We start from the raw sequence: 27,055 nt of genomic DNA, 5'->3' as shown, positions 1-27,055 counted from the left end.
TACTTTCGCCATTCTAGCAATGTAAGGTGATATCTCATTGTGGTTTTTATTTGAATTTCCCTGATAATTAGTAATGTTGAGCACCTTTTCATGTGTCTGTTGGCCATCTTTATGTCTTTTTCAGAAAAATGTCTATTCAGTTTCTCTGCCCACTTTTTAATCAGATTACTTTTTTTGTTGTTGTTGACTTGTATAAGTTCTTTATATATTTTAGATGTTAGGCCCTTATCAGATATATCAATTGCAAGTATCTTCTCCCATTCAGTAGGCTGCTTTTTTGTTTTGTTGATGGTCCTTTACTGTACAAAGGTTTTGTATTTTGATGTAGTTCCAATAGTTTATTTCTGTTTTTATTTCCCAGCAGCACACCAGAGGCTGTTTTTCAAGAGGTATTTAATCCTCTAGTACAAATATCAGGGTTTTCCTAAAACTCTAAGGGTTTTCTTTTGGTTTTCCCATAAACTTGGCATATCCTGATGCTATTTTTTTTTTTTAACCAGAAGTTAAAACTCTATTACCATAAGGCCTTACAAAATGTATGGCTCAGGTTTCAGGGTGACATACTGTAGTGTAGACCTGCCTTGGAACACATTCAAAGCTGGAGTCTTCTGTGTTACCAGTACCTGTACTGGAGCAATATTCCACAGTGTCAAATATGCTTACCACAATACACAGAGAGACATGCCAGGCACTTGTCTTCCTTTTTAATGATAAGATATTCTTATTGTGAGTGTGTGTGACACTTCCCAATTTTTTTTTATAAGATATTCTTAAAGCGGGACACCTGGGTGGCTCAGTCGGTTAAGCGGCTGCTTTCGGCTCAGGTCATGATCCCAGTGCCCTGGGATCGAGTCCCACATCCGGCTCCTTGCTCGGCGGGAAGCCTGCTTCTCCCTCTGCCTCTGCCTGCCACTCTGTCTGCCTGTGCTCTCTCTCTCTCTCTCTAACAAATAAATAAATAAAATCTTAAAAAAAAAAAAAAGATATTCTTAAAGCAACAGAGTGTTATACTTCCTTTTTTGTTTTTGTTATTGTTTTTTAACATCTTAATTTTATTCTTTTCAATGTTCCAAGATTCATTGTTTATGCACCATACCTAGTGTTCCATGCAATCCATGCCCTCCTTAATACCCAACACCAGGCTCACCCATCTCACCAACCCCCTCCCCTCCAAAACCCTCAGAATTTTTTTGTTTCTCAGAATTCTCAGTGTCAGAATCCACAGTGTCTCATTTTTTGTCTCCTCCTCCAATTTACCCCAACTCACTTCTCCTTTCCTTCTCTTAATGTCCTCCATTTTATTCCTTACATTCCACAAGTTAAGTGAACCCCTCCATGTTGATACAATACCCTGCAATTGCACTACTGGGTATTTACCCCAAAGATACAGATGTAGTGAAAAGAAGGGCCATATGTACCCCAATGTTCATAGCAGCAATGGCCACAGTCACCAAACTGTGGAAAGAGCCAAGATGCCCTTTAACAGGTGAGTGGATAAAGAAGATATGGTCCATATATACAATGGACTATTATGACTCCCTCAGAAAGGATGAATACCCAACTTTTGTATCAACCTGGATTGAACTGGAGGAGATTATGCTGAGTGAAATAAGGCAAGCAGAGAGAGTCAATTATCATATGGTTTCACTTACTTGTGGTGCATAAGGAATAACACGGAGGACATTGAGAGTTGGAGAGGAGAGTGAGTTGGGGGAAATCAGAGGGGGAGACGAACCATGAGAGACAATGGACTCTGAGTAACAAACTGTGGGTTGGCTTTGGAGGGGAGAAGGGTGGGGGGTTGGGTGAGCTTGGTGGTGGATATTGAGGAGAGCATGTATTGCATGGAGCACTGGGTGTGCTGCATAAACAATGAATCTTGGAACACTGAAAAAAATTAAATTTAAAAAATTTTTAAAATAAAAGATGAGGGGCGCCTGGGTGGCTCAGTGGGTTAAAGCCTCTGCCTTTGGCTCAGGTCATGATCCCAGGGTCCTGGGATCGAGCCCCGCATCGGGCTCCCTGCTCAGCAGGGAGCCTGCTTCCTCCTCTCTCTCTGCCTGCCTCTCTGCCTACTTCTGATCTCTGTCTGCCAAATAAATAAAAATAAAATCTTAAAAAAATATATTAAAAAAATGAGATCCCCCCCCAAAAAAATCTACCCCCAGAGCAATCTACCCTATGGATACAGTCCCTATCAAAATAGCATTGACATTTTTCACAGAGCTGGAACAAACAATTCTAAAATTTGTATGGAACAAGAAAAGACCCCGAATTTCCAGGGGAATGTAGAAAAAGAAAACCAAAGCTGGGGACATCATGATGCCTGATTTCGAGCTCTATTACCAATTCATAGTCATCAAGACAATATGGTATTGGCACAAAAAAGACACATAGATCCATGGAACAGAATAGAGACCCCAGAAATGGACCCTCAACTCTTTGATCAACTAATCTTCAACAAAGCAGGATAAAATATCCAATGGAAAAAAAGACAGTCTCTTCAGTAAGCAGTGCTGGGGAAATTGTACAGCCACATGCAGAAGAATGAAACCGGACCATTCTCTTACACCATACACAAAGATAAACTCTAAATGGATGAAAGACATCAAAATCCTAGAGAAGAACATAGGCAATAACCTTTTTGACATTGGCCACAGTGACCTCTTTCAACACAAGTCCCTAAAAGCAAGGGAAACAAAAGCAAAGGTAAAGTTCTGGAACTTCGTCAAGATAAAAAGCTTCTGCACAACAAAGGAAATAGGATGGGAGAAGATATTTGCAAATGACAGAACAGATGAAGGGCTCCTATCCAAGATCTATAAAGAACTTCTCAAATTCAACACCCAAAAGACAAATAATCCAGTCAAAAAAATGGGCAGAAGATATGAACAGACACCTCTCGAAAATGACATACAAATGGCTAACAGACAAATGTAAACAAGCTCAAAATCACTTGGCATCAGGGAAATACAAATCACAACCACAATGAGATACCACTTTCCACCAGTTAGAATGGATATAAATAACAAGACGGAGGACAAAAAGTGTTGATGAGGTTGTGGAAAAAGGGAAACCCTCTTATACTGTTCGTGGGAATGCAAGCTGATGCAGTCACTCTGGAAAACAGCTTGGAGGTTCCTCAGAAATTTAAAAATAGAACTGCCCTACAACCCACCAATTGCACTAATGGGTATTTACCCCAAAGATACAGATGCAGAGAAAAGAACGGGCACATGCTCCCCAATGTTCACAGCAGCAATGTCCACAATAACCAAACTGTGGAAGGAGCCAAGATGCCCTTCAACAGACAAATGGATAAAGAAGATGTGGTCATATATAAATGGAATATTACTCAGCCACCAGAAAGGATGAATACCTACCATTGCATTGACAGGGATGGAAATTGAGGGAATTAAGCTAAGTGAAGTAAGTAAATCAGAGAAAGACAATTATCATATAGTTTCACTCATGCATGGAACATAAGAAATAGTGTGCAGGACCACAGGGGAAGGGAGGGAAAACTGAATGGAAAGAAATCAGAGAGGGAGACAACCCATGAGAGCTCTGGACTCCAGGAAACAAACTGAGGGTTACAAAAGGAGGGGGTAGGGGTATAGGGTAACTGGGTGATGGGTATTAAGGAGGGCAAGTGTTGTGATGAACACGGGGGGTTATACACAACTAACTAAAACTACATCAAAAACTAATGATGTTGAACAAGAGTGGTGAGAGTGGGCATCCTTGTCATGTTTCTTATCTCAAAGGGAAGGCTGTCAGCTTTTCCCCATTGAGGATGATATTCGCTATGGGTTTTTCATAGGTAGATTTTATGAAGTTGCAGCCACTTTGGAAAACAGTGTGGAGATTCCTTAAGAAATTAAAAATAGAGCTTCCCTATGACCCTGCAATTGCACTACTGGGGGTTTACCCCAAAGATACAGATATAGTGAAAAGAAGGGCCATCTGTACCCCAATGTTCATAGCAGCAATGGCCACAGTTGCCAGACTGTGGAAAGAACCAAGATGCCCTTCAATGGACAAATGGATAAGGAAGATGTGGTCCATATACACTATGGAGTATTATGCCTCCATCACAAAGGTGAATACCCAACTTTTGTATCAACATGGACGGGACTGGAAGAGATTATGCTGAGTGAAATAAGTCAAGCAGAGAGAGTCAGTTATCACATGGTTTCACTTATTTGTGGAGCATAAGAAATAACATGGAGGACATAGGGAGATGGAGAGGAGAAGGAAGTTGGGGGAAATTGGAGGGGGAGACAAACCATGAGAGACTATGGAATCTAAAAAGCAATCTGAGGGTTTTGGAGGGGAGAGGGGTGGGTGGTTGGGTGAGCCTGGTGGTGGGTATTATGGAGGGTACGTATTGCATGGAAGAGTGGGTGTGGTACATAAACAATGAGTCCTGGAACACTGAAAAGAAATTAAAAAAATACTAATGATGTACTATATGTTGGTTAACTGAACATAATAATAATAAATAAATGGCCAGATTGTAACCTGAAATTAAAGATATGAACATTAATTTTCACAGACCTGGAACAAACAATCTTAATATTTGTATGGAACCACACAAGCCTCTGAATAGCCAAAGCAATCTTGAGAAAGAAAACCAAAACTGGAGACATCATGATGCCGGACTTCAAGTTATATTACTAAACTGTAGTAATGTAGTACTGGCACAAAAATAGACATATAGATCAATGGAATAGGATAGAAAGTCCAGAAATAAACCCACAAGTGTGTAGCCAACTTTCTTTGTCATAGCATGCAAGAATATGCAATGGGAAAATGACAGCCTCTTCAGCAAGGTGTTTGCAACTCTGGAAAGTTACATGCAGAAGAATGACACTGGACCACTTTCTTACACCATACACAAAAAATAACCTCAAAATGGATTAAAGACCTAAATGTTAGAACTCAAACCATAAAAATCTCAAAAGAGAGCACAGGCAGTAATTTCTTGGACATTAGCAATAACAACTTTTTTGTAGGTATGTCTACTGAAGTAAGTAAATAAAGCAAAAATAAACTATTGGGACATCATCAAAATAAAAGCTTCTGCACGGTGAAGAAAACAACCAACAAGACTAAAAGACAGTCTACTGAGTGGGAGAAGTTATTTGTAATTGACATTTCTAAGAAAGGGTTAGTATCCAAAATATACAAATAACTAATATACCTTGGTGTGCTTGGGTGGCTCAGTTGGTTCTGTATCTGCCTTTAGCTCAGGTCATGATTCCAGGGTCCTGAGATTGAGCCCCACATTGGGACCCCTGCTCAGTGGGGAGCCTGCTTCTCCCTCTGTCTCTGCCTCCTCCTAGCTTGTGCTCTCTTGCTCTCTCACTTACTCGCTCAGTCTCTCTCTCAAACAAATAAAATCTTTTTTTTTAAGAACTTATACAACTCAATTCCAAGAAAACAAATAATTCAATTAAAAATATGCAGAGGACACGAACACACATTTCTCAAAAAAAGACATAGACATGCCCAACAGACATATGAAATGATAATCAATATCTCTCATTATCAAGGAAATGCAAATCAAAACCTCATACCTATCAGAATAACTAAAAATCAAAAACACTTGAAGCAACAAGTATTGGCAAGGATGTGGAGAAAAAGGAATCCTCTTACACTGTTGGTGAGAATGTAAACTGGTACAGCCACTGTGGAAAACAATGTCGAGGTTCCTCAAAGTATTGAAAATAGAAGTGCCCTATGAGGGGCAGCTGGGTGGCTCAGTTGGTTAGGTGTCTACCTTCAGCTCAGGTCATGATCCCACAGTCCTGGGATTGAGCCCAACATCAGGCTCCCTGTTCAGCAGGGAGTCTGCTTCTCCCTCTCCCTCTGCTGCTCCCCTAGCTTGTGCTCTCTCTCTCTCTCTCTCTCTCTCCCTCTCTCAAAAAAATAAAATCTTAAAAAAAAAAAAGTGCTTATGATCCAGGAATTTTGTTACTGGATATTTATCCAAAGGATACAAAATCACTAATTTGAAGGGATATATGCATCTCTATGGTTATTACATCATTAATACCCACATTACCCAGCATAATACCCAAATTATGGAAGCAACCTAAGTGCCCATAAATAAGTGAATGGATATGCTCTTGGATCAGAAGAATAAACATTGTTAAAATGTCTATACTGCCTAGAGCAATCTATACTTTTAATGCCATTCCGATCAAATTTCCACCAGTATTTTTCAAAGAGCTGGAGCAAACAATCCTAAAATTTGTATGGAATCAGAAGAGACCCCAAATTGCCAAGGAAATGTTGAAAAACAAAAATAAAACTGGCGGCATCACGTTACCTGATTTCAAGCTTTACTACAAAGCTGTGATCACCAAGACAGCATGGTACTGGCATAAAAACAGACACATAGACCAGTGGAACAGAGTAGAGAGCCCAGATATGGACCCTCAACTCTATGGTCAAATAATCTTCGACAAAACAGGAAAAAATATCCAGTGGAAAAAAGACAGTCTCTTCAATAAATGGTGTTGGGAAAACTGGACAGCTATATGTAGAAGAATGAAACACGACCATTCACTTACACCATACACAAAGATAAACTCGAAATGGATAAAAGACCTCAATGTGAGACAGAAACCCATCAAAATCCTAGATATTCTAGAATTCTTCGATATCAGCCACAGCAACTTCTTTCAAGATATGTCTCCAAAGGCAAAGGAAACAAAAGTGAAAATGAACTTTTGGGACTTCATCAAGATCAAAAGCTTCTGCACAGCAAAGGAAACAGTCAACAAAACAAACGGAATGGAAGAAGATATTTCCAAATGACAGTACAGACAAAAAGTTGATATCCAGGATCTATAAAGAACTCCTCAAACTCAACACACACAAAACCCCAACGTGAGACAGGAATCCATCAGAATCCTCGAGGAGAACATAGGGAGTAACCTCTTTGATATCAGCCACAACAACTTCTTTCAAGATATGTCTCCAAAGGCAAAGGAAACAAAGGCAAAGATGAACTTTTGGGACTTCATCAAGATCAAAAGCTTCTGCATAGCAAAAGAAACAGTCAGCAAAACAAAGAGGCAACCCACGGAATGGGAGAAGATATTTGCAAATGACAGTACAGATAAAAGGTTGATATCCAGGATCTACAAAGAACTCCTCAAACTCAACACACACAAAACAGATAATCATATTAAAAAATGGGCAGAAGATATGAACAGACACTTCTCCAATGAAGACATACAAATGGCTACCAGACACATGAAAACATGTTCATCATCACTAGCCATCAGGGAGATTCAAATCAAAACCACATTGAGATACCACCTTACACCAGTTAGAATGGCCAAAATTAGCAAGACAGGAAACAACGTGTGTTGGAGAGGATGTGGAGAAAGGGGAACGCTCTTACACTGTTGGTGGGAATGCAAACTGGTGCAGCCACTTTGGAGAACAGTGTGGAGATTCCTCAGGAAATTAAAAATAGATCTTCCCTATGACCCTGCAATTGCACTGCTGGGTATTTACCCCAAAGATACAGATGTAGTGAAAAGAAGGGCCATCTGTACCCCAATGTTTATAGCAGCAATGGCCACGGTCGCCAAACTGTGGAAAGAACCAAGATGCCCTTCAACGGATGAATGGATAAGGAAGATGTGGTCCATATACACTATGGAGTATTATGGCTCCATCAGAAAGGACGAATACCCAACTTTTGTAGCAACATGGACAGGACTGGAAGAGATTATGCTGAGTGAAATAAGTCAAACAGAGAAAGTCAAGTATCATATGGTTTCACTTATTGGTGGAGCATAACAAATAATATAGAGGACAAGGGTAGATGGAGAGGAGAAGGGAGTTGAGGGAAATTGGAAGGGGAGGTGAACTATGAGAGACTATGGACTCTGAAAAACAACCTGAGGGTTTTGAAGGGGCGGGGGGTGGGAGTTTGGGGGAACCAGGTGGTGGGTGTTAGGGAGGGCACGGATTGCATGGAGCATTGGGTGTGGTGAAAAAACAATGAATACTGTTACGTTGAAAAGAAATAAAAAATTAAAAAAAAAAGAAATAAAAAAAATTTTTTTTTACTTTAAATTAAAGTTCTATTTATTTTCAGCGTAACAGTATTCATTGTTTTTTCACCACACCCAGTGCTCCATGCAATCTGTGCTCTCCCCAATACCCACCACCTGGTTCCCCCACCCTCCCACCCCCCGCCCCTTCAAAACCCTCAGGTTGTTTTTCAGAGTCCATAGTCTCTCATGGTTCACCTCCCCTTCCAATTTCCCTCAACTCCCTTCTCCTCTCCATCTTTTAAAAAAATTAAAAAAATAAAAAAAGTAAGTGAATGGATAGAGAAGATGTGGTATATAAATATAATGGAATATTATTCAACCATAAAAAAGGAAATCTTGCTATTTGCAACAATATGGGCAGATTTAGAGGGTATAATACTAAGAGAAGTAAACCAGAGAAAGACAAATACCATGTGATTTCACTCATATGTGAAATTTAAGAAATAAAGCAAATGAACAAAGGAAAAAAAGGAGACAAACCAAAAAAACAGACTTTTAAAAATTCTGGTCAGTTAGCCACTGTATAGTACACATTAGTTTTTGACGTAGTGTTCATTATTCATTAGTTACGTATAACACCCAGTGCTCATCACAACACATGCCCTCCTTAATCTCTCTTACCTATATAGAACAAACTGATGGTTACCAGTGGGAAAACAGGTGAGGGGTTGGGTGGAAATAGATGAAGGGGATTAAGAGTACACTTATCTTGGTGAGCACTGAGTAACAATAGGAAATTGTTGAATCACTATATTGTAAACCTGAAATGAATATTACACTGTTAACTATATTAGAATTAAAATTTTAAAAAAGAAAATCTTAAAATTTAAATAATGATTATATGCTATATGTATGATTTTATAATTTATAAAGATGCATTATACACAAAAGAAAAATAAGTGAAAATAAATAAATTAAAATCCCAGCCAGTAATTTTCTGAGAGTATATCGAAGCTTGTACTCAATTTGATTTCAGTTTTCTTCACCATATTCAAGTCTTAGGTGAGCACATATTAAGTTATAAATTGCACAAAATCAACTTATTTATTGCACAAATCTCGTCTTATGGTAATCTCACATCATTTCTACTAGTTCTGCCTTGATGGATTCATGGTAACCTTAAAAGTCGAAGTGATAATTTACATGTTGTGGGTTGGTTTGATATAGTTATTTAAGCTGAATATCACTAATGGATACAATCTAAACATATTCATATTCATCAATGAAAAACAGGAATACTTTTTTCCATATACACCATGACTAGACTAACTCTCTAACCATGAACCCATTTAAAAGGAATTTGGGCTATAAGTTCATTTACCCTTTTGCTTTCCTGAGTAAACACCTCCACATTTTCCCCCAGTTTATGTTGATGCTTTCTGATGATTGTCTTTCCCCTGGCTTTAACATTTGTGAACCACCTGTGTGCCTGTGTTATCTTGCCAGTACAGTTGGGGATAGAGCTCATTATTTCCTCTCTGGACACAATGACCAATTAAACTCCAGAGACTCTGGAATCCCTAGCGCTAAAATAGAGGACGCAGCATGTAGGAATAGTTAGCCCTTAAAGGGACATCCTCTATCCATGTCTTAGCCAATGTTGCTGGTAGCGATAAAATCAACTTCTCCCTGTAAACTCCACTAGGAACCTGGTGAGCAGAGCCAACATCAGTCAAACATGCTCCAGCAACTGAAGACATACCTATAAATCACTTTTATTTCATTGTAAGGGCTTTTCTCGTATTATATATTCATGATGCAGCCCAGGTTACATGCCAATGTCATTCTGATCTGTGGGCAAAAGGTCACTGAATAAGAATGTTGCAAAGGTTGAGAACTCAAAAGGGAATTGCATATGTCGACCATGTGTCAGAAAGAGGGCACACAGAAAGGCACAGGTGTCTCTCTGATACTTGAAAGAAAGGTGAGTAACGGCTGAAGCAAGGAATTCTGACCTCTGGTCACCTCACCCACGTTCCTGCCTCTGGCGAAGTAATCAGTGTTTGGTTTGTTTCCTAGGGATCTTAAAATAGATGTCAAGTATTTTCAGTGAATCAAACCACCCTGGTTATCATTTCACCCTTTAGAATGCACATTTGACCATCATATCACCAAACATTAAAACCATCAGTGGGATGTTTTTAAGCAAAACATGAAATAGTGGTATTTAAGGTTTCTTTTGATTAGTGCAAGATATATAAATAGGAGAGATGTAAGATGACACACGAATGTGTGCTTGTCAAGGGAGGAGTCCAGTTTTCTGATAATAGAAAAGAGGAGGCAGAACGAGTAGATCCCACTGTCATACAAAATGTGGGGAGAGCAGAAGATGTGAAAAAAATAGAAGGAAATACAGATGCTGAGTAGAGTCATCTTATGGCCCACACCTTTCAGATAACCCAGTACCCCTACTAACCACTGATTTGACTTTCATTTACTGGCAACTATGGTCTCAGTATAATAGTAGAAGCAAAGAAAAAGTGACATGTACATTTAATCATTTCACATTATAATATAAATTTACAATTAGTGTTGGCACCACCAACAGTAAATTTGGTCATATGTCTTCTGATGTGCATGCCAAGTGGAAATAATGGCCCATTATTATGTTAATGATTAGTACCAAAGATCGGTATCCATGATACTCTAAGTGATGAGTAGCTCACACTCACTGGGCGCTTGCTGTCTCCGGCACTCATGACTTCAGACCTGTGCACTGCCTCATTTGAGCTTCACAGTAACTCTTATGATCAGTGCAGAGATTTGTTCTAAATGTGGCAGAAGGGTGTTCACCAGTGTGCTCAAGATCATACACCTCAGAAATGAAACGTGGGTATGTGGTAGATCCAGGGGCTGTTTTCCTAACAGCTAACTTTTAAAGGTGATTTTTTCCTACCATTACCAAATGAATAGATAATGTGATATTTCCTTGTTATTTTGATTTGTTTCCTTAATGACAGAAAAGTTGTATATCTTTTCTATTTCTAATTTTGCTTCATATTTTTTCTTCCCCAATTTGTTTATTTATTGGATTTTTGGTCTTGTCTCATAATTATTATGTAATAATTCTCTCTTGAGGGGGGTGCCTGGGTAGCTCAGTAGTTAAGCATCTGCCTTCGGCTCAGGTCATGATCCCGGGGTCCTGGGATCGAGCCCCACGTTGGGCTCCCTGCCCGGCGGGAAGCCTGCTTCTCCTTCTCCCACTCCCCCTGCTTGTGTTCCCTTTCTCGCTGTCTCTGTCAAATAAATAAATAAAATCTTTAAAAAATATATTCTTGGGTTTTATTTATTTATTTGAGAGAGAGAGACAGAGAAAAAGTACCAGCATGGGGAGGGGCGAAGGGAGAGGGAGAAGCAGGTTACCTGTTGAGCAGGGAGCCCCATGCAGGGCTCAAGCCCAGGACCCTGGGATCATGACCCGAGGGGAAGATAGGCGCTTAACTGACTGAACCACCCAGGTGCCCCTATGTAATAATTCTTTATTTTAAGATAGCAACCATTTTTGACATTAACACTGCACATTTTTGATCTGGCACTTTTCTTTTATCTTTATGTATCATAATTTTTCCTGTGAAAATTTTAAATTTACATATATGCCAACAACAGTCAAATCTCATATCCTTTTGCATTTTTCAACTGAAGGTGTATTGCTGTTATTTATCAAGGAATAATATATATGTGTTGCTAGAAAGCTGAAATTGAACCCACATATCACAGAAGGGTAAAAATATTTTCTAAAATTTTTTTGAGAGACAAGAGTGTATGCACAAGCAGTGGGAGGAGCAGAGGGAGAGAATCCTAAGCAGGCACAGTATGGAGCTCAATCTCAGAACCCTGAGATCATCTGAGCCAAAATCAAGAGTCAGATGCTTAGCGGACTGAGCCACCCAGGTGACCTGAAAAGGGTTAAAGTTCTTAGAGCTACCTCTCCTCGCACTGGTGTAGGGGTCCAGTGGCCTGTTCTCCCTCTGGAAAAGCCATTCCACCCCCACGTAAGGTAGGTCTGTCTTTGTCATGCTACCGTCTTTCTTCAGGGCCCCACCCTCTGTCTAGCAGCACTCACTATCTTTGCGCTTGTAAATTCAAACGGTGTTAAGTCCTATTAATGATCTGCCTTTAAAAACACGAAGTGGATTGAAGAAACTTCAATGAACTTGGGTCATATCACTAACTTACCTGATCACTTCCACAGACTGAGGAAAATTAACTTGAATATGATTCTTGGTGGTCCTTTTTCATGTATAAGCACTGCTGTGTGGCCGTAGTCAATCTTGCTGTGCTCTCTGCATACCTGGGGGGAGATACGGTATAGAAAAAAGAATCGCCCTTAAGTCCTGGCCTCACCACTACTGAGTATGCAGATCATTTATGGTCACTGAGTCACAGTAGCAATAAAATGTAGATCACATCTGTTTTTCAGTGTCTGTCGCATTTCAGTCAAGCAGGGATTAGATGATCAAGTGTTGGGGATGAAGGAGTGCGCTTGTCCTGATGAGTACTGGGTAGTGTATGGAAGTGGTCGATCACTATATTGTACACCTGAAACTAATACTACACTGTATGTTAACCAACTGGAATTTTTTTTAATTTTTTATTTCTTTTCAGCGTAACAGTATTCATTGTTTTTTCACCACACCCAGTGCTCCATGCAATACGTGCCCTCCCTAATACCCACCACCTGGTTCCCCCAACCTCCCACCCCCCGCCCCTTCAAAACCCTCAGGTTGTTTTTCAGAGTCCATAGTCTCTCATGGTTCACCTCCCCTTCCAATTTCCCTCAACTCCCTTCTCCTCTCCATCTACCCTTGTCCTCCATGTTATTTGTTATGCTCCACAAATAAGTGAAACCATATGATACTTGACTCTCTCTGCTTGACTGGAATTTAAATAAAAATTTTTAAAAAGATATATAAAGATGTGGGCAGTTCTCACCTGTGGTTTACACAATAAATTATGTCAGCCATAATTTTACTACCTTGAATCAAATCATCTAGGATCAATATTTTGTACACACATAAGAAAAGGGAGAACTGAAATGTCTTTTACCACTTACAGTTGTCTGTGCTCTCTGCATATAATTTATATACTTTATCATTTAAAACTGATGCTCTACCTCACAAATTTAACTGAACATAACTACTAAAAAACAGGGGAACTACTTTCTAACCTAAAAGAATCATACTGTATTTCACAGGGGTTCGGTTTAATTGACTACAAATTATATTTGGTGTTTAATTATTCATTATAATAATCAAAATTGGTTCAGTTCCAATAAGAGTATTCAATAATTATGTATTGATTACTTTTCTATTTTATATTTTTCTAGGAATGAAAAATAAGTGAGTCATCATGAACTGGGCTAACGAGAGCTCCTCAAGAGAGTTTATACTACTTGGCTTCTCAGACAAGCCCTGGTTACAAATGCCTCTGTTTTTGCTCCTATTAATATCATACACAATCACCATCTTTGGCAATGTGTCCATAATGATGGTGTGCATTATGGATCCCAAACTTCACACACCCATGTATTTCTTTCTCACTAATCTCTCCATCTTAGATCTGTGCTATACCACAAGCACAGTCCCTCATATGTTGATAAATATTTGTCGCAACAAAAAGACCATCAGCTATGGTGGCTGTGTGGCCCAGCTCATTATCTTCCTGGCCCTGGGTGCTACTGAGTGTCTTCTCCTGGCTGTCATGTCTTTTGACAGATATGTGGCAGTCTGCAGACCCCTGCACTATGTAGTCATTATGAATCATTGGTTCTGCTTAAGGGTGGTAGGCTTCTCGTGGCTCACTGGCTTCAGTAACTCAGTGTTGCAGTCTTCCTTAACCCTTAACATGCCACGCTGTGGTCACAAAGAAGTGGATCACTTTTTCTGTGAGGTACCTGCCCTTCTCAAGTTGTCATGTGCTGACACAAAGCCTATTGAGGCTGAACTCTTTTTCTTTAGTGTATTAATTCTGCTAATTCCAGTGACATTGATCCTCATTTCCTATGGCTTCATAACTCATGCAGTATTGAGAATCCGGTCAGCAGAAGGACGACGAAAAGCTTTTGGGACATGTGGGTCCCATATGGTAGTGGTGTCTCTATTTTTTGGAACAGGTATATACATGTACCTACAACCACCTTCATCCACCTCTAAGGACTGGGGAAAGATGGTTTCCCTCTTCTATGGGATCATCACACCCATGTTGAATCCCCTCATCTATAGCCTTAGAAATAAAGATATGAAGGAGGCCTTCAAGAGGGTGATGCCAAGAATCTTTTTCTACAAGAAATAAGTACTCCTTTGTGATAAGAATCTTCTGAGCCTCTCTCCTTGAAGATGGTAATAAGGTTTGAACTGATTTTCTTATTTTTCAGGCTCTTAGGATTTCACTGAATTCTACCAAAAGTTAGAAATGTTTTCCTCTTCTAAGAAAGCAATGCTGAGACCGTAAGATACCTTATTTAAATTAAAAACTTCTTTGCTTTCCAGAACTTCACTCAATGGACTTTGTTCCTTGAGGACACTTGGGTAATTTACCTTCCTATTTATATGTTATTTGTTCTACTACCAACCATTGTCTACCATCTTAGTTTGGGATTTCTGCAACTTTATAATTTTTTAAAAGATTTTATTTATTTGACACACAGAGAGAGATCACAAGTAGGCAGAGAGGCAGGTGGGGGTGGGGGGAGCAGGCTCCCTGCTGAGCAGAGACCCCGATTCGGGACTCGATCCCAGGACCCTGAGATCATGACCTAAGCCAAAGGCAGAGGCTTAACTCACTGAGCCACCCAGGTGCCCAAGCATCTTTATAATTTTTAAAAGATATTTTTATTTATCTATTTATGAGAGAGTGAGAAAGAAAGAGAACACCAGTTTGGGAGAGGAGCAGGAGAAGCAGCCTCCCCAGTGAGTGGGGAGCCTGATGCAGGGTTGGATCCTGGGACTCAAGGATCATGACCCGAGCCAAGAGCAGATGCTTAACTGATTGAGCCATCCAGGTGCCCCCCCCCTCCGTCACATCTTTATCATTAAATAGCCCATGATCTCAAGGCAAAAAATTCCCATCATCACCCAAGCCTTCAGTAACTTCACTCTCACACGCCTTGATATGCATCATGTTCTCCTTCCAGAGTTGCTTGAAACATGTAGTACCTGCCTCTAATCTAGCAGGCTTAAGCTGGTTAGGTGTGCACATCTCATACTAGAGACTTGAAATATCAGCTAAGTTTCATTTCTTGCACTATGTTTAATTCATCATTTTATTCCCCATGGACAGCATTTCTCCTTTTGCAAAATCCTTATTTGTCTCAAGTTCTGCCCCAAACATGCAGGGTCTCCTCTAAATTAGACAGCTGTAGACCAGAAGAAAAGTAGTCAACAGTTACCCTACGGAAGAAATACTCTAGTTTCTGGAGGAAATGACCCTTAAACCCAAACACTTAAGTAATAATTTGCAGTTAGCAATGTAAGGATATAGATAAGGCAACATTCAGGCAACATACAAAGGGTTACAAAACAAAGCTTTACAGGATTTCATATTATATTTAACATTTTCATGTTAAATTAGAAGGAGTTTAATATGATTACAATATAAAGTAAAAAAACACACACAAAATGAGGTTAGAGACATGAGCTGAGAAGTGTGGCTGTATCAAGTTAACAAAGCAGAATAATTTCAGTGTAGAAGGTGCCAAAATCGGTGGAAAGTAACTAAAAAAATAAGTACAGAATATGGCTCTTATATAATTTTCATGTGTTTACTAAATACAGCATTTCGAGTAAATGAGAAAAGGAATAACTTTAAAAATATGGTGCTTAAAAATTGCTTTTCTCAGAAAAATTAGTAAGAAATTTAAGGTGCAAAAACAAATGAAAACAATAATATGCCTCATACAGATGCCTTTTTAAAATTGTTTTCTCGGGATGCCTGGGTGGCTCAGTTGGTTACGCAGCTGCCTTCGGCTCCGGTCATGATCCCAGCGTCCTGGGATCGAGTCCCACATTGGGCTCCTTGCTTGGCGGGGAGCCTGCTTCTCCCTCTGCCTCTGCCTACCACTCTGTCTGCCTGTGCTCGCTCGCTCTCTCTCTCTAACAAATAAATAAATAATTAATTAATTAAAATTGTTTTCTCTTGTTGAGTATATGATAAGCATTTCAAACCCAATACATTCGAGCCAAGCACCTGCTCTTCCTTCTCAATACAAAATCCTCCTCTACCACTCCCTATTTTAATGAAGACAGTCACCTGTTGTTTATGTGTGCAGATCAGAAACAATGAACCATATCTTACACCATTACCTCCATAGCTTTGCACATCAAAACCATTACCAAGACATAACAATCATTTCTCTTTGGTATCTCCCATTTCTCCATTGTTTCCTTCTTCACAATCCTAGAGCCATTGTCCTTTAACTAGATCTGCTGAGTACCCAGTCTACCCATATGCACTCCTCTTGATGCTCTGCAATATGGGTTAGAATATATAGTCACCAGCATTGCAAGAAGGTTCCTTTTCTCTATATCCTCACCAAGACCTGTTATTTTTTTGTGTTGTTGGTTTTAGCCATTCTCATAGGTGTGAGGAGATATCTCATTGTAGGTTCTTGCTTGTTTTTGTTTTTTGGTGTGTTTTTTGTTTGTTTTCAAGGTTTTATTTAAATTTGAGTTAGTTAACATATAGTGTATTACTAGTGTCAGGGGTAGAATTTAGTGAATAATCAGTAGCATACAACATCCAGTGCTCATAACATCAAGTGACCTCCTTAATGTCCATCACCAAGTCACCCCATATCCCCCACCCACTTCCCCTTCAGCAACCCTTAGTTTGTTTCCTATAGTTAAGAGTCTCCTATAGTTTGCCTCCTTTTCTGGTTTTATCTTATTTATCCTTTCCTTCCCCTATGTCCATCTGTTTTGTTTCTTAAATTCCATATGTAGTGAAGTATCATATGATACTTGTCTTTTTCTGGCTAACTTATTTCACTTAGCATAATATGCTCTGGTTCTGTCCACATCATTGCAAATGGCAAGTTTTCAAATTTTTGATGGCTGAGTAGTATTCTGTTGTGTGTATATATATACCACCTCTTCTTTTTTTTTTTTTCCAATTTTTTATTTATTTTCAGCGTAACAGTATTCATAGTTTTTTCACCACACCCAGTGCTCCATGCAATCTGTGCCCTCCCTAATACCCACCACCTGGTTCCCACAACCTCCCACCCCGCCCCTTCAAAACCCTCAGGTTGTTTTTCAGAGTCCATAGTCTCTCATGGTTCACCTCCCCTTCCAATTTCCCTCAACTCCCTTCTCCTCTCCATCTACCCTTGTCCTCTATATTATTTGTTATGCTCCACCAATAAGTGAAACCATATGATACTTGACTTTCTCTGTTTGACTTATTTCACTCAGCATAATCTCTTCCAGTCCTGTCCATGTTGCTACAAAAGTTGGGTATTCGTCCTTTCTGATGGAGGCATAATACTCCATAGTGTATATGGACCACATCTTCCTTATCCATTCATCCGTTGAAGGGCATCTTGGTTCTTTCCACAGTTTGGCGACCGTGGCCATTGCTGCTATAAACATTGGGGTACAGATGGCCCTTCTTTTCACTACATCTGTATCTTTGGGGTAAATACCCAGCAGTGCAATTGCAGGGTCATAGGGAAGATCTATTTTTAATTTCCTGAGGAATCTCCACACTGTTCTCCAAAGTGGCTGCACCAGTTTGCATTCCCACCAACAGTGTAAGAGCGTTCCCCTTTCTCCACATCCTCTCCAACACACGTTGTTTCCTGTCTTGCTAATTTTGGCCATTCTAACTGGTGTAAGGTGGTATCTCAATGTGGTTTTGATTTGAATCTCCCTGATGGCTAGTGAGGATGAACATTTTTTCATGTGTCTGGTAGCCATTTGTATGTCTTCATTGGAGAAGTGTCTGTTCATATCTTCTGCCCATTTTTTAATATGATTATCTGTTTTGTGTGTGTTGAGTTTGAGGAGTTCTTTGTAGATCCTGGATATCAACCTTTTATCTGTACTGTCATTTGCAAATATCTTCTCCCATTCCGTGGGTTGCCTCTTTGTTTTGATGACTGTTTCTTTTGCTGTGCAGAAGCTTTTTATCTTGATGAAGTCCCAGAAGTTCATCTTTGCCTTTGTTTCCTTCGCCTTTGGAGACATATCTTGAAAGAAGTTGCTGTGGCTGATATCAAAGAGGTTACTCCCTATGTTCTCCTCGAGGATTCTGATGGATTCCTGTCTCACGTTGAGGTCTTTTATCCATTTCGAGTTTATCTTTGTGTACGGTGTAAGAGAATGGTCAAGTTTCATTCTTCTACATATAGCTGTCCAGTTTTCCCAGCACCATTTATTGAAGAGACTGTCTTTTTTCCACTGGATATTTTTTCCTGTTTTGTCAAAGATTATTTGACCATAGAGTTGAGGGTCCATATCTGGGCTCTCTACTCTGTTCCACTGGTCCATGTGTCTGTTTTTATACCAGTACCATGCTGTCTTGGTGATCACAGCTTTGTAGTAAAGCTTGAAATCAGGTAACGTGATGCCACCAGTTTTATTTTTGTTTTTCAACATTTCCTTAGCAATTCGGGGTCTCTTCTGATTCCATACAAATTTTAGGATTATTTGCTCCAGCTCTTTGAAAAATACTGGTGGATTTTTGATTGGAATGGCATTAAAAGTATAGATTGCTCTGGGCAGTATAGACATTTTTTTTTTTCTTTTTTTTTTTTTTTTCTTTTTTTTTTTTTTTTTAATTTTTTATTTATTTTCAGCGTAACAGTATTCATTGTTTTTTCACCACACCCAGTGCTCCATGCAATCTGTGCCCTCCCTAATACCCACCACCTGGTTCCCCCACCCTCCCACCCCGCCCCTTCAAAACCCTCAGGTTGTTTTTCAGAGTCCATAGTCTCTCATGGTTCACCTCCCCTTCCAATTTCCCTCAACTCCCTTCTCCTCTCCATCTACCCTTGTCCTCTATATTATTTGATATGCTCCACCAATAAGTGAAACCATATGATACTTGACTTTCTCTGTTTGACTTATTTCACTCAGCATAATCTCTTCCAGTCCTGTCCATGTTGCTACAAAAGTTGGGTATTCGTCCTTTCTGATGGAGGCATAATACTCCATAGTGTATATGGACCACATCTTCCTTATCCATTCATCCGTTGAAGGGCATCTTGGTTCTTTCCACAGTTTGGCGACCGTGGCCATTGCTGCTATAAACATTGGGGTACAGATGGCCCTTCTTTTCACTACATCTGTATCTTTGGGGTAAATACCCAGCAGTGCAATTGCAGGGTCATAGGGAAGATCTATTTTTAATTTCCTGAGGAATCTCCACACTGTTCTCCAAAGTGGCTGCACCAGTTTGCATTCCCACCAACAGTGTAAGAGCGTTCCCCTTTCTCCACATCCTCTCCAACACACGTTGTTTCCTGTCTTGCTAATTTTGGCCATTCTAACTGGTGTAAGGTGGTATCTCAATGTGGTTTTGATTTGAATCTCCCTGATGGCTAGTGAGGATGAACATTTTTTCATGTGTCTGGTAGCCATTTGTATGTCTTCATTGGAGAAGTGTCTGTTCATATCTTCTGCCCATTTTTTAATATGATTATCTGTTTTGTGTGTGTTGAGTTTGAGGAGTTCTTTGTAGATCCTGGATATCAACCTTTTATCTGTACTGTCATTTGCAAATATCTTCTCCCATTCCGTGGGTTGCCTCTTTGTTTTGATGACTGTTTCTTTTGCTGTGCAGAAGCTTTTTATCTTGATGAAGTCCCAGAAGTTCATCTTTGCCTTTGTTTCCTTTGCCTTTGGAGACATATCTTGAAAGAAGTTGCTGTGGCTGATATCAAAGAGGTTACTCCCTATGTTCTCCTCGAGGATTCTGATGGATTCCTGTCTCACGTTGAGGTCTTTTATCCATTTCGAGTTTATCTTTGTGTACGGTGTAAGAGAATGGTCAAGTTTCATTCTTCTACATATAGCTGTCCAGTTTTCCCAGCACCATTTATTGAAGAGACTGTCTTTTTTCCACTGGATATTTTTTCCTGTTTTGTCAAAGATTATTTGACCATAGAGTTGAGGGTCCATATCTGGGCTCTCTACTCTGTTCCACTGGTCCATGTGTCTGTTTTTATACCAGTACCATGCTGTCTTGGTGATCACAGCTTTGTAGTAAAGCTTGAAATCAGGTAACGTGATGCCACCAGTTTTATTTTTGTTTTTCAACATTTCCTTAGCAATTCGGGGTCTCTTCTGATTCCATACAAATTTTAGGATTATTTGCTCCAGCTCTTTGAAAAATACTGGTGGATTTTTGATTGGAATGGCATTAAAAGTATAGATTGCTCTGGGCAGTATAGACATTTTAACGATGTTTATTCTTCCCATCCAAGAGCATGGAATGGTCTTCCATCTTTTTGTGTCTTCTTCAATTTCTTTTAGGAGTGTTCTGTAGTTCCTCGAGTACAGATCTTTAACCTCTTTGGTTAGGTTTATTCCGAGGTATCTTATGGTTTTTGGTGCTATAGTAAATGGAATCGATTCTCTAATTTGTCTTTCTGTATTTTCATTGTTAGTGTATAAGAAAGCCACTGATTTCTGGACATTGACTTTGTATCCTGCTACATTACTGAATTGCTGTATGAGTTCTAGTAGTTTGGAGGTGGAGTCTTTTGGGTTTTCCATATAAAGAATCATGTCATCTGCGAAGAGAGAGAGTTTGACTTCTTCCTTGCCAATTTGGATACCTTTTATTTCTCTTTGTTGTCTGATTGCTGTTGCTAGGACTTCTAATACTATGTTGAACAAGAGTGGTGAGAGTGGGCATCCTTGTCGTGTTCCTGATCTCAATGGGAAGGCTGCAAGCTTTTTCCCATTGAGGATGATATTTGCTGTGGGTTTTTCATAGATAGATTTGATGAAGTTCAGGAATGTTCCCTCTATCCCTATACTTTGAAGCGTTTTAATCAGGAACGATGCTGGATTTTGTCAAAAGCTTTTTCTGCATCAATGGAGAGGATCATGTGGTTCTTCTCTCTTCTCTTATTGATTTGTTCTATCACATTGATTGATTTGCGAATGCTGAACCATCCTTGTAACCCAGGGATGAATCCTACCTGGTCATGGTGGATAATCTTTTTAATGTGCTGTTGGATCCTGTTTGCTAGGATCTTGTTGAGAATCTTAGCATCCATATTCATCAGTGATATCGGTCTGAAATTCTCCTTTTTGGTAGGGTCTTTGCCTGGTTTGGGGATCAGGGTAATGCTGGCTTCATAAAAAGAGTCTGGAAGTTTTCCTTCTGCTTCAATTTTTTGAAACAGCTTCAGGAGAATAGGTATTATTTCTTCTTTGAAAGTTTGATAGAATTCCCCAGGGAATCCGTCAGGTCCTGGGACCACCTCTTCTTTTTAAATTTTGAAACCCTTATTTTGTATTACGTTATGTTAGTCACCATACAGTACTTCATTAGTTTTTGATGTAGTGTTCCATGATTCATTGTACGCATATAACACACAGTGCTCATTGCAATACGTGTCCTCCTTTATACCCATCACCTGGCTAACCCATCCCCCCACCTCCTTGCCTCTGAAACCTTCAGTTTGTCTCCTGGAGTCCATAGTCCATAGTCTCTCATGGTTTGTCTCCCCCTCTGATTTCCCCCCTTCATTTTTCCCTTCCTTAATACCACCTCTTCTTTATCTTCTTTATCTATTCACCTGTCAGTTGGCATCTGGGTTCTTTCCATATTTTGTCTGTTGTGTTACATTGCTGCTTTAAATGGGTGTAGGGGCCCCTTTCAATCATTATGTTTGTATCCTTTGCATAAATGCTAAGTAGTGCAATTGCTGGGTCATGGGGTAACTCCATTTTTAAGTTTTTTTTTTAATCTTTTTTTTTATTTATTTTCAGCGTAACAGTATTCATTGTTTTTTCACCACACTCAGTGCTCCATGTAATACGTGCCCTCCCTAATACCCACCACCTGGTTCCCACAACCTCCCACTCCCCGCCCCTTCAAAACCCTCAGGTTGTTTTTCAGGGTCCGTAGTCTCTCATGGTTCACCTCCCCTTCCAATTTCCCTCAACTCCCTTCTCCTTTCCATCTCCCCTTGTCCTCAATATTATTTGTTATGCTCCACAAATAAGTGAAACTATATGATACTTGACTCTCTCTGCTTGACTTATTTCACTCAGCATAATCTCTTCCAGTCCTGTCCATGTTGCTACAAAAGTTGGGTGTTCGTCCTTTCTGATGGAGGCATCATACTCCATAGTGTATATGGACCACATCTTCCTTATCCATTCTTCCGTTGAAGGGCATCTTGGTTCTTTCCACAGTTTGGCGACCGTGGCCATTGCTGCTATAAACATTTTTAAGTTTTTGAGGAATCTCCATACTGTTTACAAGTAGCTGTGTCACCCTCCATTCCCACCAACAGTGAAAGAGGGCTCCCCTTTCTCTGCACCCTCACCAACATCTGTTGTTTTCTGACTTGTTAATTTTAGTCATTCTGACTGGTGTAAGTTGGTATCTTATTGTGGTTTTGATTTGTCTTTCCCTGATGCTGAGTGATGTGGAACATTTTTTCACATGTCTATTGGCCATTTGGATGTCTTCTTTGGAGAAATGTCTTTTTATGTCTTCTGCCCATTTCTTGACTGGATTTTTTATTTTTGGGGTGTTGAGTTTGAGAATTTTAATAGATCTTTGATACTAACCCTTTATCTGATATGTCATTTACAAATATCTTCTCCCCCCTCCATAGGTTGCCTTTTAGTTTTGTTGATTGTTTCTTTGGCTGTGCAGAAGATTTTTATCTTGAAGTCCCAATAGTTCATTTTTGCTTTTGTTTCCCTTGCCTGTGTGATGTGTGTAGTAAGAAGTTGCTATAGCCAAGGTCATAAAGGTTGCTGACTGTGTTCTACTCTGGGATTTTGATGAATTCCTGTCTCACATTTAGGTCTTTGACCAACTTTGATTTTGTTTGGGTTTTTTTGTGTGAATGAGAAAATGGTCCAGTTTCATTCTTTTGTATGTGGCTGTCCAGTTTTCCCAACACCATTTGTTGAAGAGAATATCATTTTTGCATTGGATCTTCCTTCCTGCTTTGTCAAAGATTAGTTGACCATATAGTTGAGGGTCCATTTCTGGGTTCTGTATTCTGTGATCTATGTGTCTCTTTTGTGCCAATACCATACTATCTCATTATAGTTTTGATTTGCATTGCCTTGAAGAACGCAGAGGATATGGTAATGTGTGTGTGTGTGTGTGTGTGTGTGTATGCACACACACACACACACATATATATATACATACATATATATTTTACATGTAATGGAATATTACTCAGCCATAAGAGAGAACAAGATCATAACAACAACAAAAAGGAGGATGGAATCACCATTTGCAACAACATGAATGGAGCTACAAAGTATTTATCCTAAGCGAAATAAGTCAGTCACAGAAAGAGAAATACCATATGATTCCAATCATACATGGAATTTTAGAAATAAAACAAATGAGCAAAGGGACATAAAAAGAGAGAGAGGCAAATCAAGAAACAGACGCTTAACCTTAGAGAACAAATGGATGATGACCAGAGGGGAGGTGGGAGTGTGGGTGGGTTAAATAGGTGATGGGGAGTAGAGGTGCACTTGTTGTGAAGAGAACCAGATGTTGTATGGAAGTGTTGATTCGTTATATTGCACACCTGAAACTAATATTACACTGTACACCAACTAACTAGAATTTATTTTTTAGAACATAATTTTATTTTTTTATTATGTTCAGTTAGCCAGCATACAGTACATCATTAGTTTTTGATGCTCTGTTCAACAATTCATTAGTTGTGTATAACATGAAGTGTGCATCACAACACGTGCCCTCCGTACTGCCCATCACCTGGTTACCCCACCCTCCACCTCCACTCTTCTGTAACCCTCAGTTTATTTCTTGGGGTCCTGAGACTCTCGTGGTTTGTCTCCCTCTCTGATTTCTTTCCATTCAGTTTTCCCTCCCTTCCCCTTTGCTCTGGTCCTCTGCTCTACTCCTTATGTTCCACATATGAGTGAAACCATATGATAATTGTCTTTCTCTGACTTATTTCACTTAGCATAATGCCCTCCAGTTCCATCCATGTTGACACAAATGGTGGGTATTCATCCTTTCTGATGGCTGAGTAATATTCCATTCCATATATGTACCACATCTTTATCCAATGATCTGTTGAAGGGCATCTCAGCTCCTTCCACAGTTTGGCTACTGTGGACATTGTTGCTATGAACATTGGGGTGCATGTGGCCCTTCTTTTCACTACATCTGTATCTTTGGGGCAAATATCCAGTAGTGCAATTGCAGGGTCATGGGGTAGCTCTATTTTTATTTTATTTTTCAGTGTTCTAAGATCCATTGTTTATGCACCACACCCAGTGCTCCATGAAATACCTACCCTCCTTAACACCCACCACCAGGCTCCCCCATCCCCCACCCTTTTCCTCCCCCAAACCCTCAGTTTGTTTCTCAGAGTCCACAGTGTCTCATGCTTCATCCCCCCCACCAATTCACCCCAATTCACTTCTCCTTTCCTTGTCTTAATGTCCACCATGTTATTCCTTATGCTCCACAAGTAAGCAAAAACCATACGATAATTGACTCTCTGCTTGACTTATTTCATGCAGCATAATCTCCTCCAGTCCCATCCATGTTGATACAAAAGTTGGGTATTCATCCTTTCTGATGGCCGTATAATTTTCCATTGTATATATGGACTCTATCTTCTTTATCCATTCATCTGTTGAAGAGCATCTTGGCTCTTTACACAGTTTGGCAACTGTGGCCATTGCTGCTATGAACATTGGGGTACAGATGGCCCTTCTTTTCACTACATCTGTATCTTTGGGGTAAATACCCAGCAGTGCAATTGCAGGGTCATAGGGAAGCTCTATTTTTAATTTCTTGAGGAATCTCCACACTGTTCTCCAAAGTGGCTGCACCAACTTGCATTCCCACCAACAGTGGAAGAGGGTTCCCCTTTCTCCACATCCTCTCCAACACACGTTGTTTCCTGTCTTGCTAATTTTGGCCATTCTAACTGGTGTAAGGTGGTATCTCAATGTGGTTTTAATTTGAATCTCCCTGATGGCTGGTGATGATGAACATGTTTTCATGTGTCTGATAGCCATTTGTATGTCTTCATTGGAGAAGTGTCTGTTCATATCTTCTGCACATTTTTTGATATGATTATCTGCTTTGTGTGTGTTGAGTTTGGGAAGTTCTTTATAGATCCTGGATATCTACCTTTTGTCTGTACTGTCATTTGCAAATGACAGTACAGCACTGGAGTTTTTTAGTTCTCATTGATTGGTAAACTCAGTCTTGGCTGGATGTTCTTGTTAATATTCTGTGGGAGGGGTCTGTTGTGTTGATTCTAAAGTGTCTTTGCCCTAGACAGATCTGTATCACTCTTGCCAGGGTGTCAAGCTAAGTAGTCTGCTCTGGTTTGCTCTATGTGGCTTTTGTTCCCCGAAGGCTTTAAGCACAGCTTTAGAGGTTGAGAATGAAAATAAACAAAATGAGATGGTGGCCTCCCAATCTCTGCCTCTCAAGCCAAAAGTTCAGTCCCCATTCCTCAGTGAGCCCTCAGAGTCACTCCTGTCTCCCTGTTTTGGGCCATACTCCATGCTCACGGGGCCTGTGAATGAGCATTTCTATCTCAGGCACATGACCCCAATTTGAGTCTCCAAACCCTGCAGACACCTGTGGGACATTTCCGTGTTCTTCTCCTGGGGGAGGAAAGGGGGTCTCCCTAGTTCTGCAGCTTGTTGAACCCCTGCTCAGAGAGCAGCGGCCTAACTATGCTGTGGTTCATGGTTTATGGCAACCCCAAGCTGAAAACCCACTCCTGGGCTCACTCTTTGCAGCTGGCTTCCCCACACCAATGCCTGGGAGCTCTGCCACATTCAGGCATCCCTGGTCTTCCTGTGACCCTGAGGATCCTGAGATCACACTGTTCCATCCAGTGTTCTGCTCCTGTTTAGCCACCTGAGTGACATCACTCACTGGAGCAAACTTCTTAAAAATTCTGCTCTTGTGCTCTGCTACTATATCACTTGCCAGGAGCTGGCTGATGGAGGCTCTCTCCCCCCACCATCTATCTTCCCAAATATTTTCTCAGATTCACTTCTCTGCACCTCCTACCTGGAAAAAAGTGGTTGCTTTTCTATTTGTAGAGTTGCAGATATTCTTAGATCTCTGGTTGAGTTTTCAGGTGTTCAGAATGATATGATAGCTATGTAGCTGAATTCCTGGGACCAGAAAAAATTAAGGTCTCCTAGTCCTCCTCCATTTTGGAACTAACGGGGTTGATCAATCTTACTAATATTTTCAGAGAACCGGTTCTGGTTTCACTGATTTTTGTGTTGTATTTTTAGGTTCTATATCATTTATTTCTGTTCTAATGTTTATTTCCTTCCTTCTTCTGGCTTTAGCCTTCATTTGTTTTTCTTCCTCCAGTTCCTTTAAGTGACAGCTTAGGTTGATTATTTGAGATTTTTCTTGCTTCTTGAGGTAAGACTCTATTGCTATCTATTTCACTTTGGAATCACTTTTGCTGTAACCAAAAATTTTTGGACCATATGTTTTCATTTTCATATGTTTCCATGTATTTTTAAATTTCTCCTTCAGTTTCCTGGCTGACCCATTCAATCTTTAATTAATTAATTAATTAATTAATTAAATTAATTATTTAACTTTTTATTATGTTCAATTAGCCAACATATCATTAGTTTTTGATATAGTGTTCAACAATTCATTAGTTGCTTATAATACCCACTGCTCATCACATGATCAACACATATGACTCCTTTTTTTTTTTTTTTTTTTTTTTTTTTTTTTTTTTTTTTTAAATTTTTTATTTATTTTCAGCGTAACAGTAT

At 39.8% G+C, this 27,055-nt stretch overlaps 1 protein-coding gene across 1 annotated transcript; it reads left to right on the top strand.

The window, feature by feature from the left end:
* Positions 1-13,409: 13,409 nt before the first annotated feature.
* LOC308343984 (putative olfactory receptor 2B3) lies at positions 13,410-14,375 on the top strand (the record flags this gene model as incomplete). Its single annotated transcript, XM_080805262.1, has 1 exon — positions 13,410-14,375. The coding sequence occupies exon 1, from the start codon at positions 13,434-13,436 to the stop codon at positions 14,373-14,375; it is 942 nt and encodes a 313-aa protein (XP_080661388.1). The 5' UTR covers positions 13,410-13,433.
* Positions 14,376-27,055: the final 12,680 nt, after the last annotated feature.

Source organism: Martes martes (genome assembly GCF_963455335.1).
Source record: "Martes martes genome assembly, chromosome: 6".
Lineage (NCBI taxonomy): Eukaryota > Metazoa > Chordata > Mammalia > Carnivora > Mustelidae > Martes > Martes martes.
This window is presented reverse-complemented; position numbering and strand designations above follow the sequence as displayed.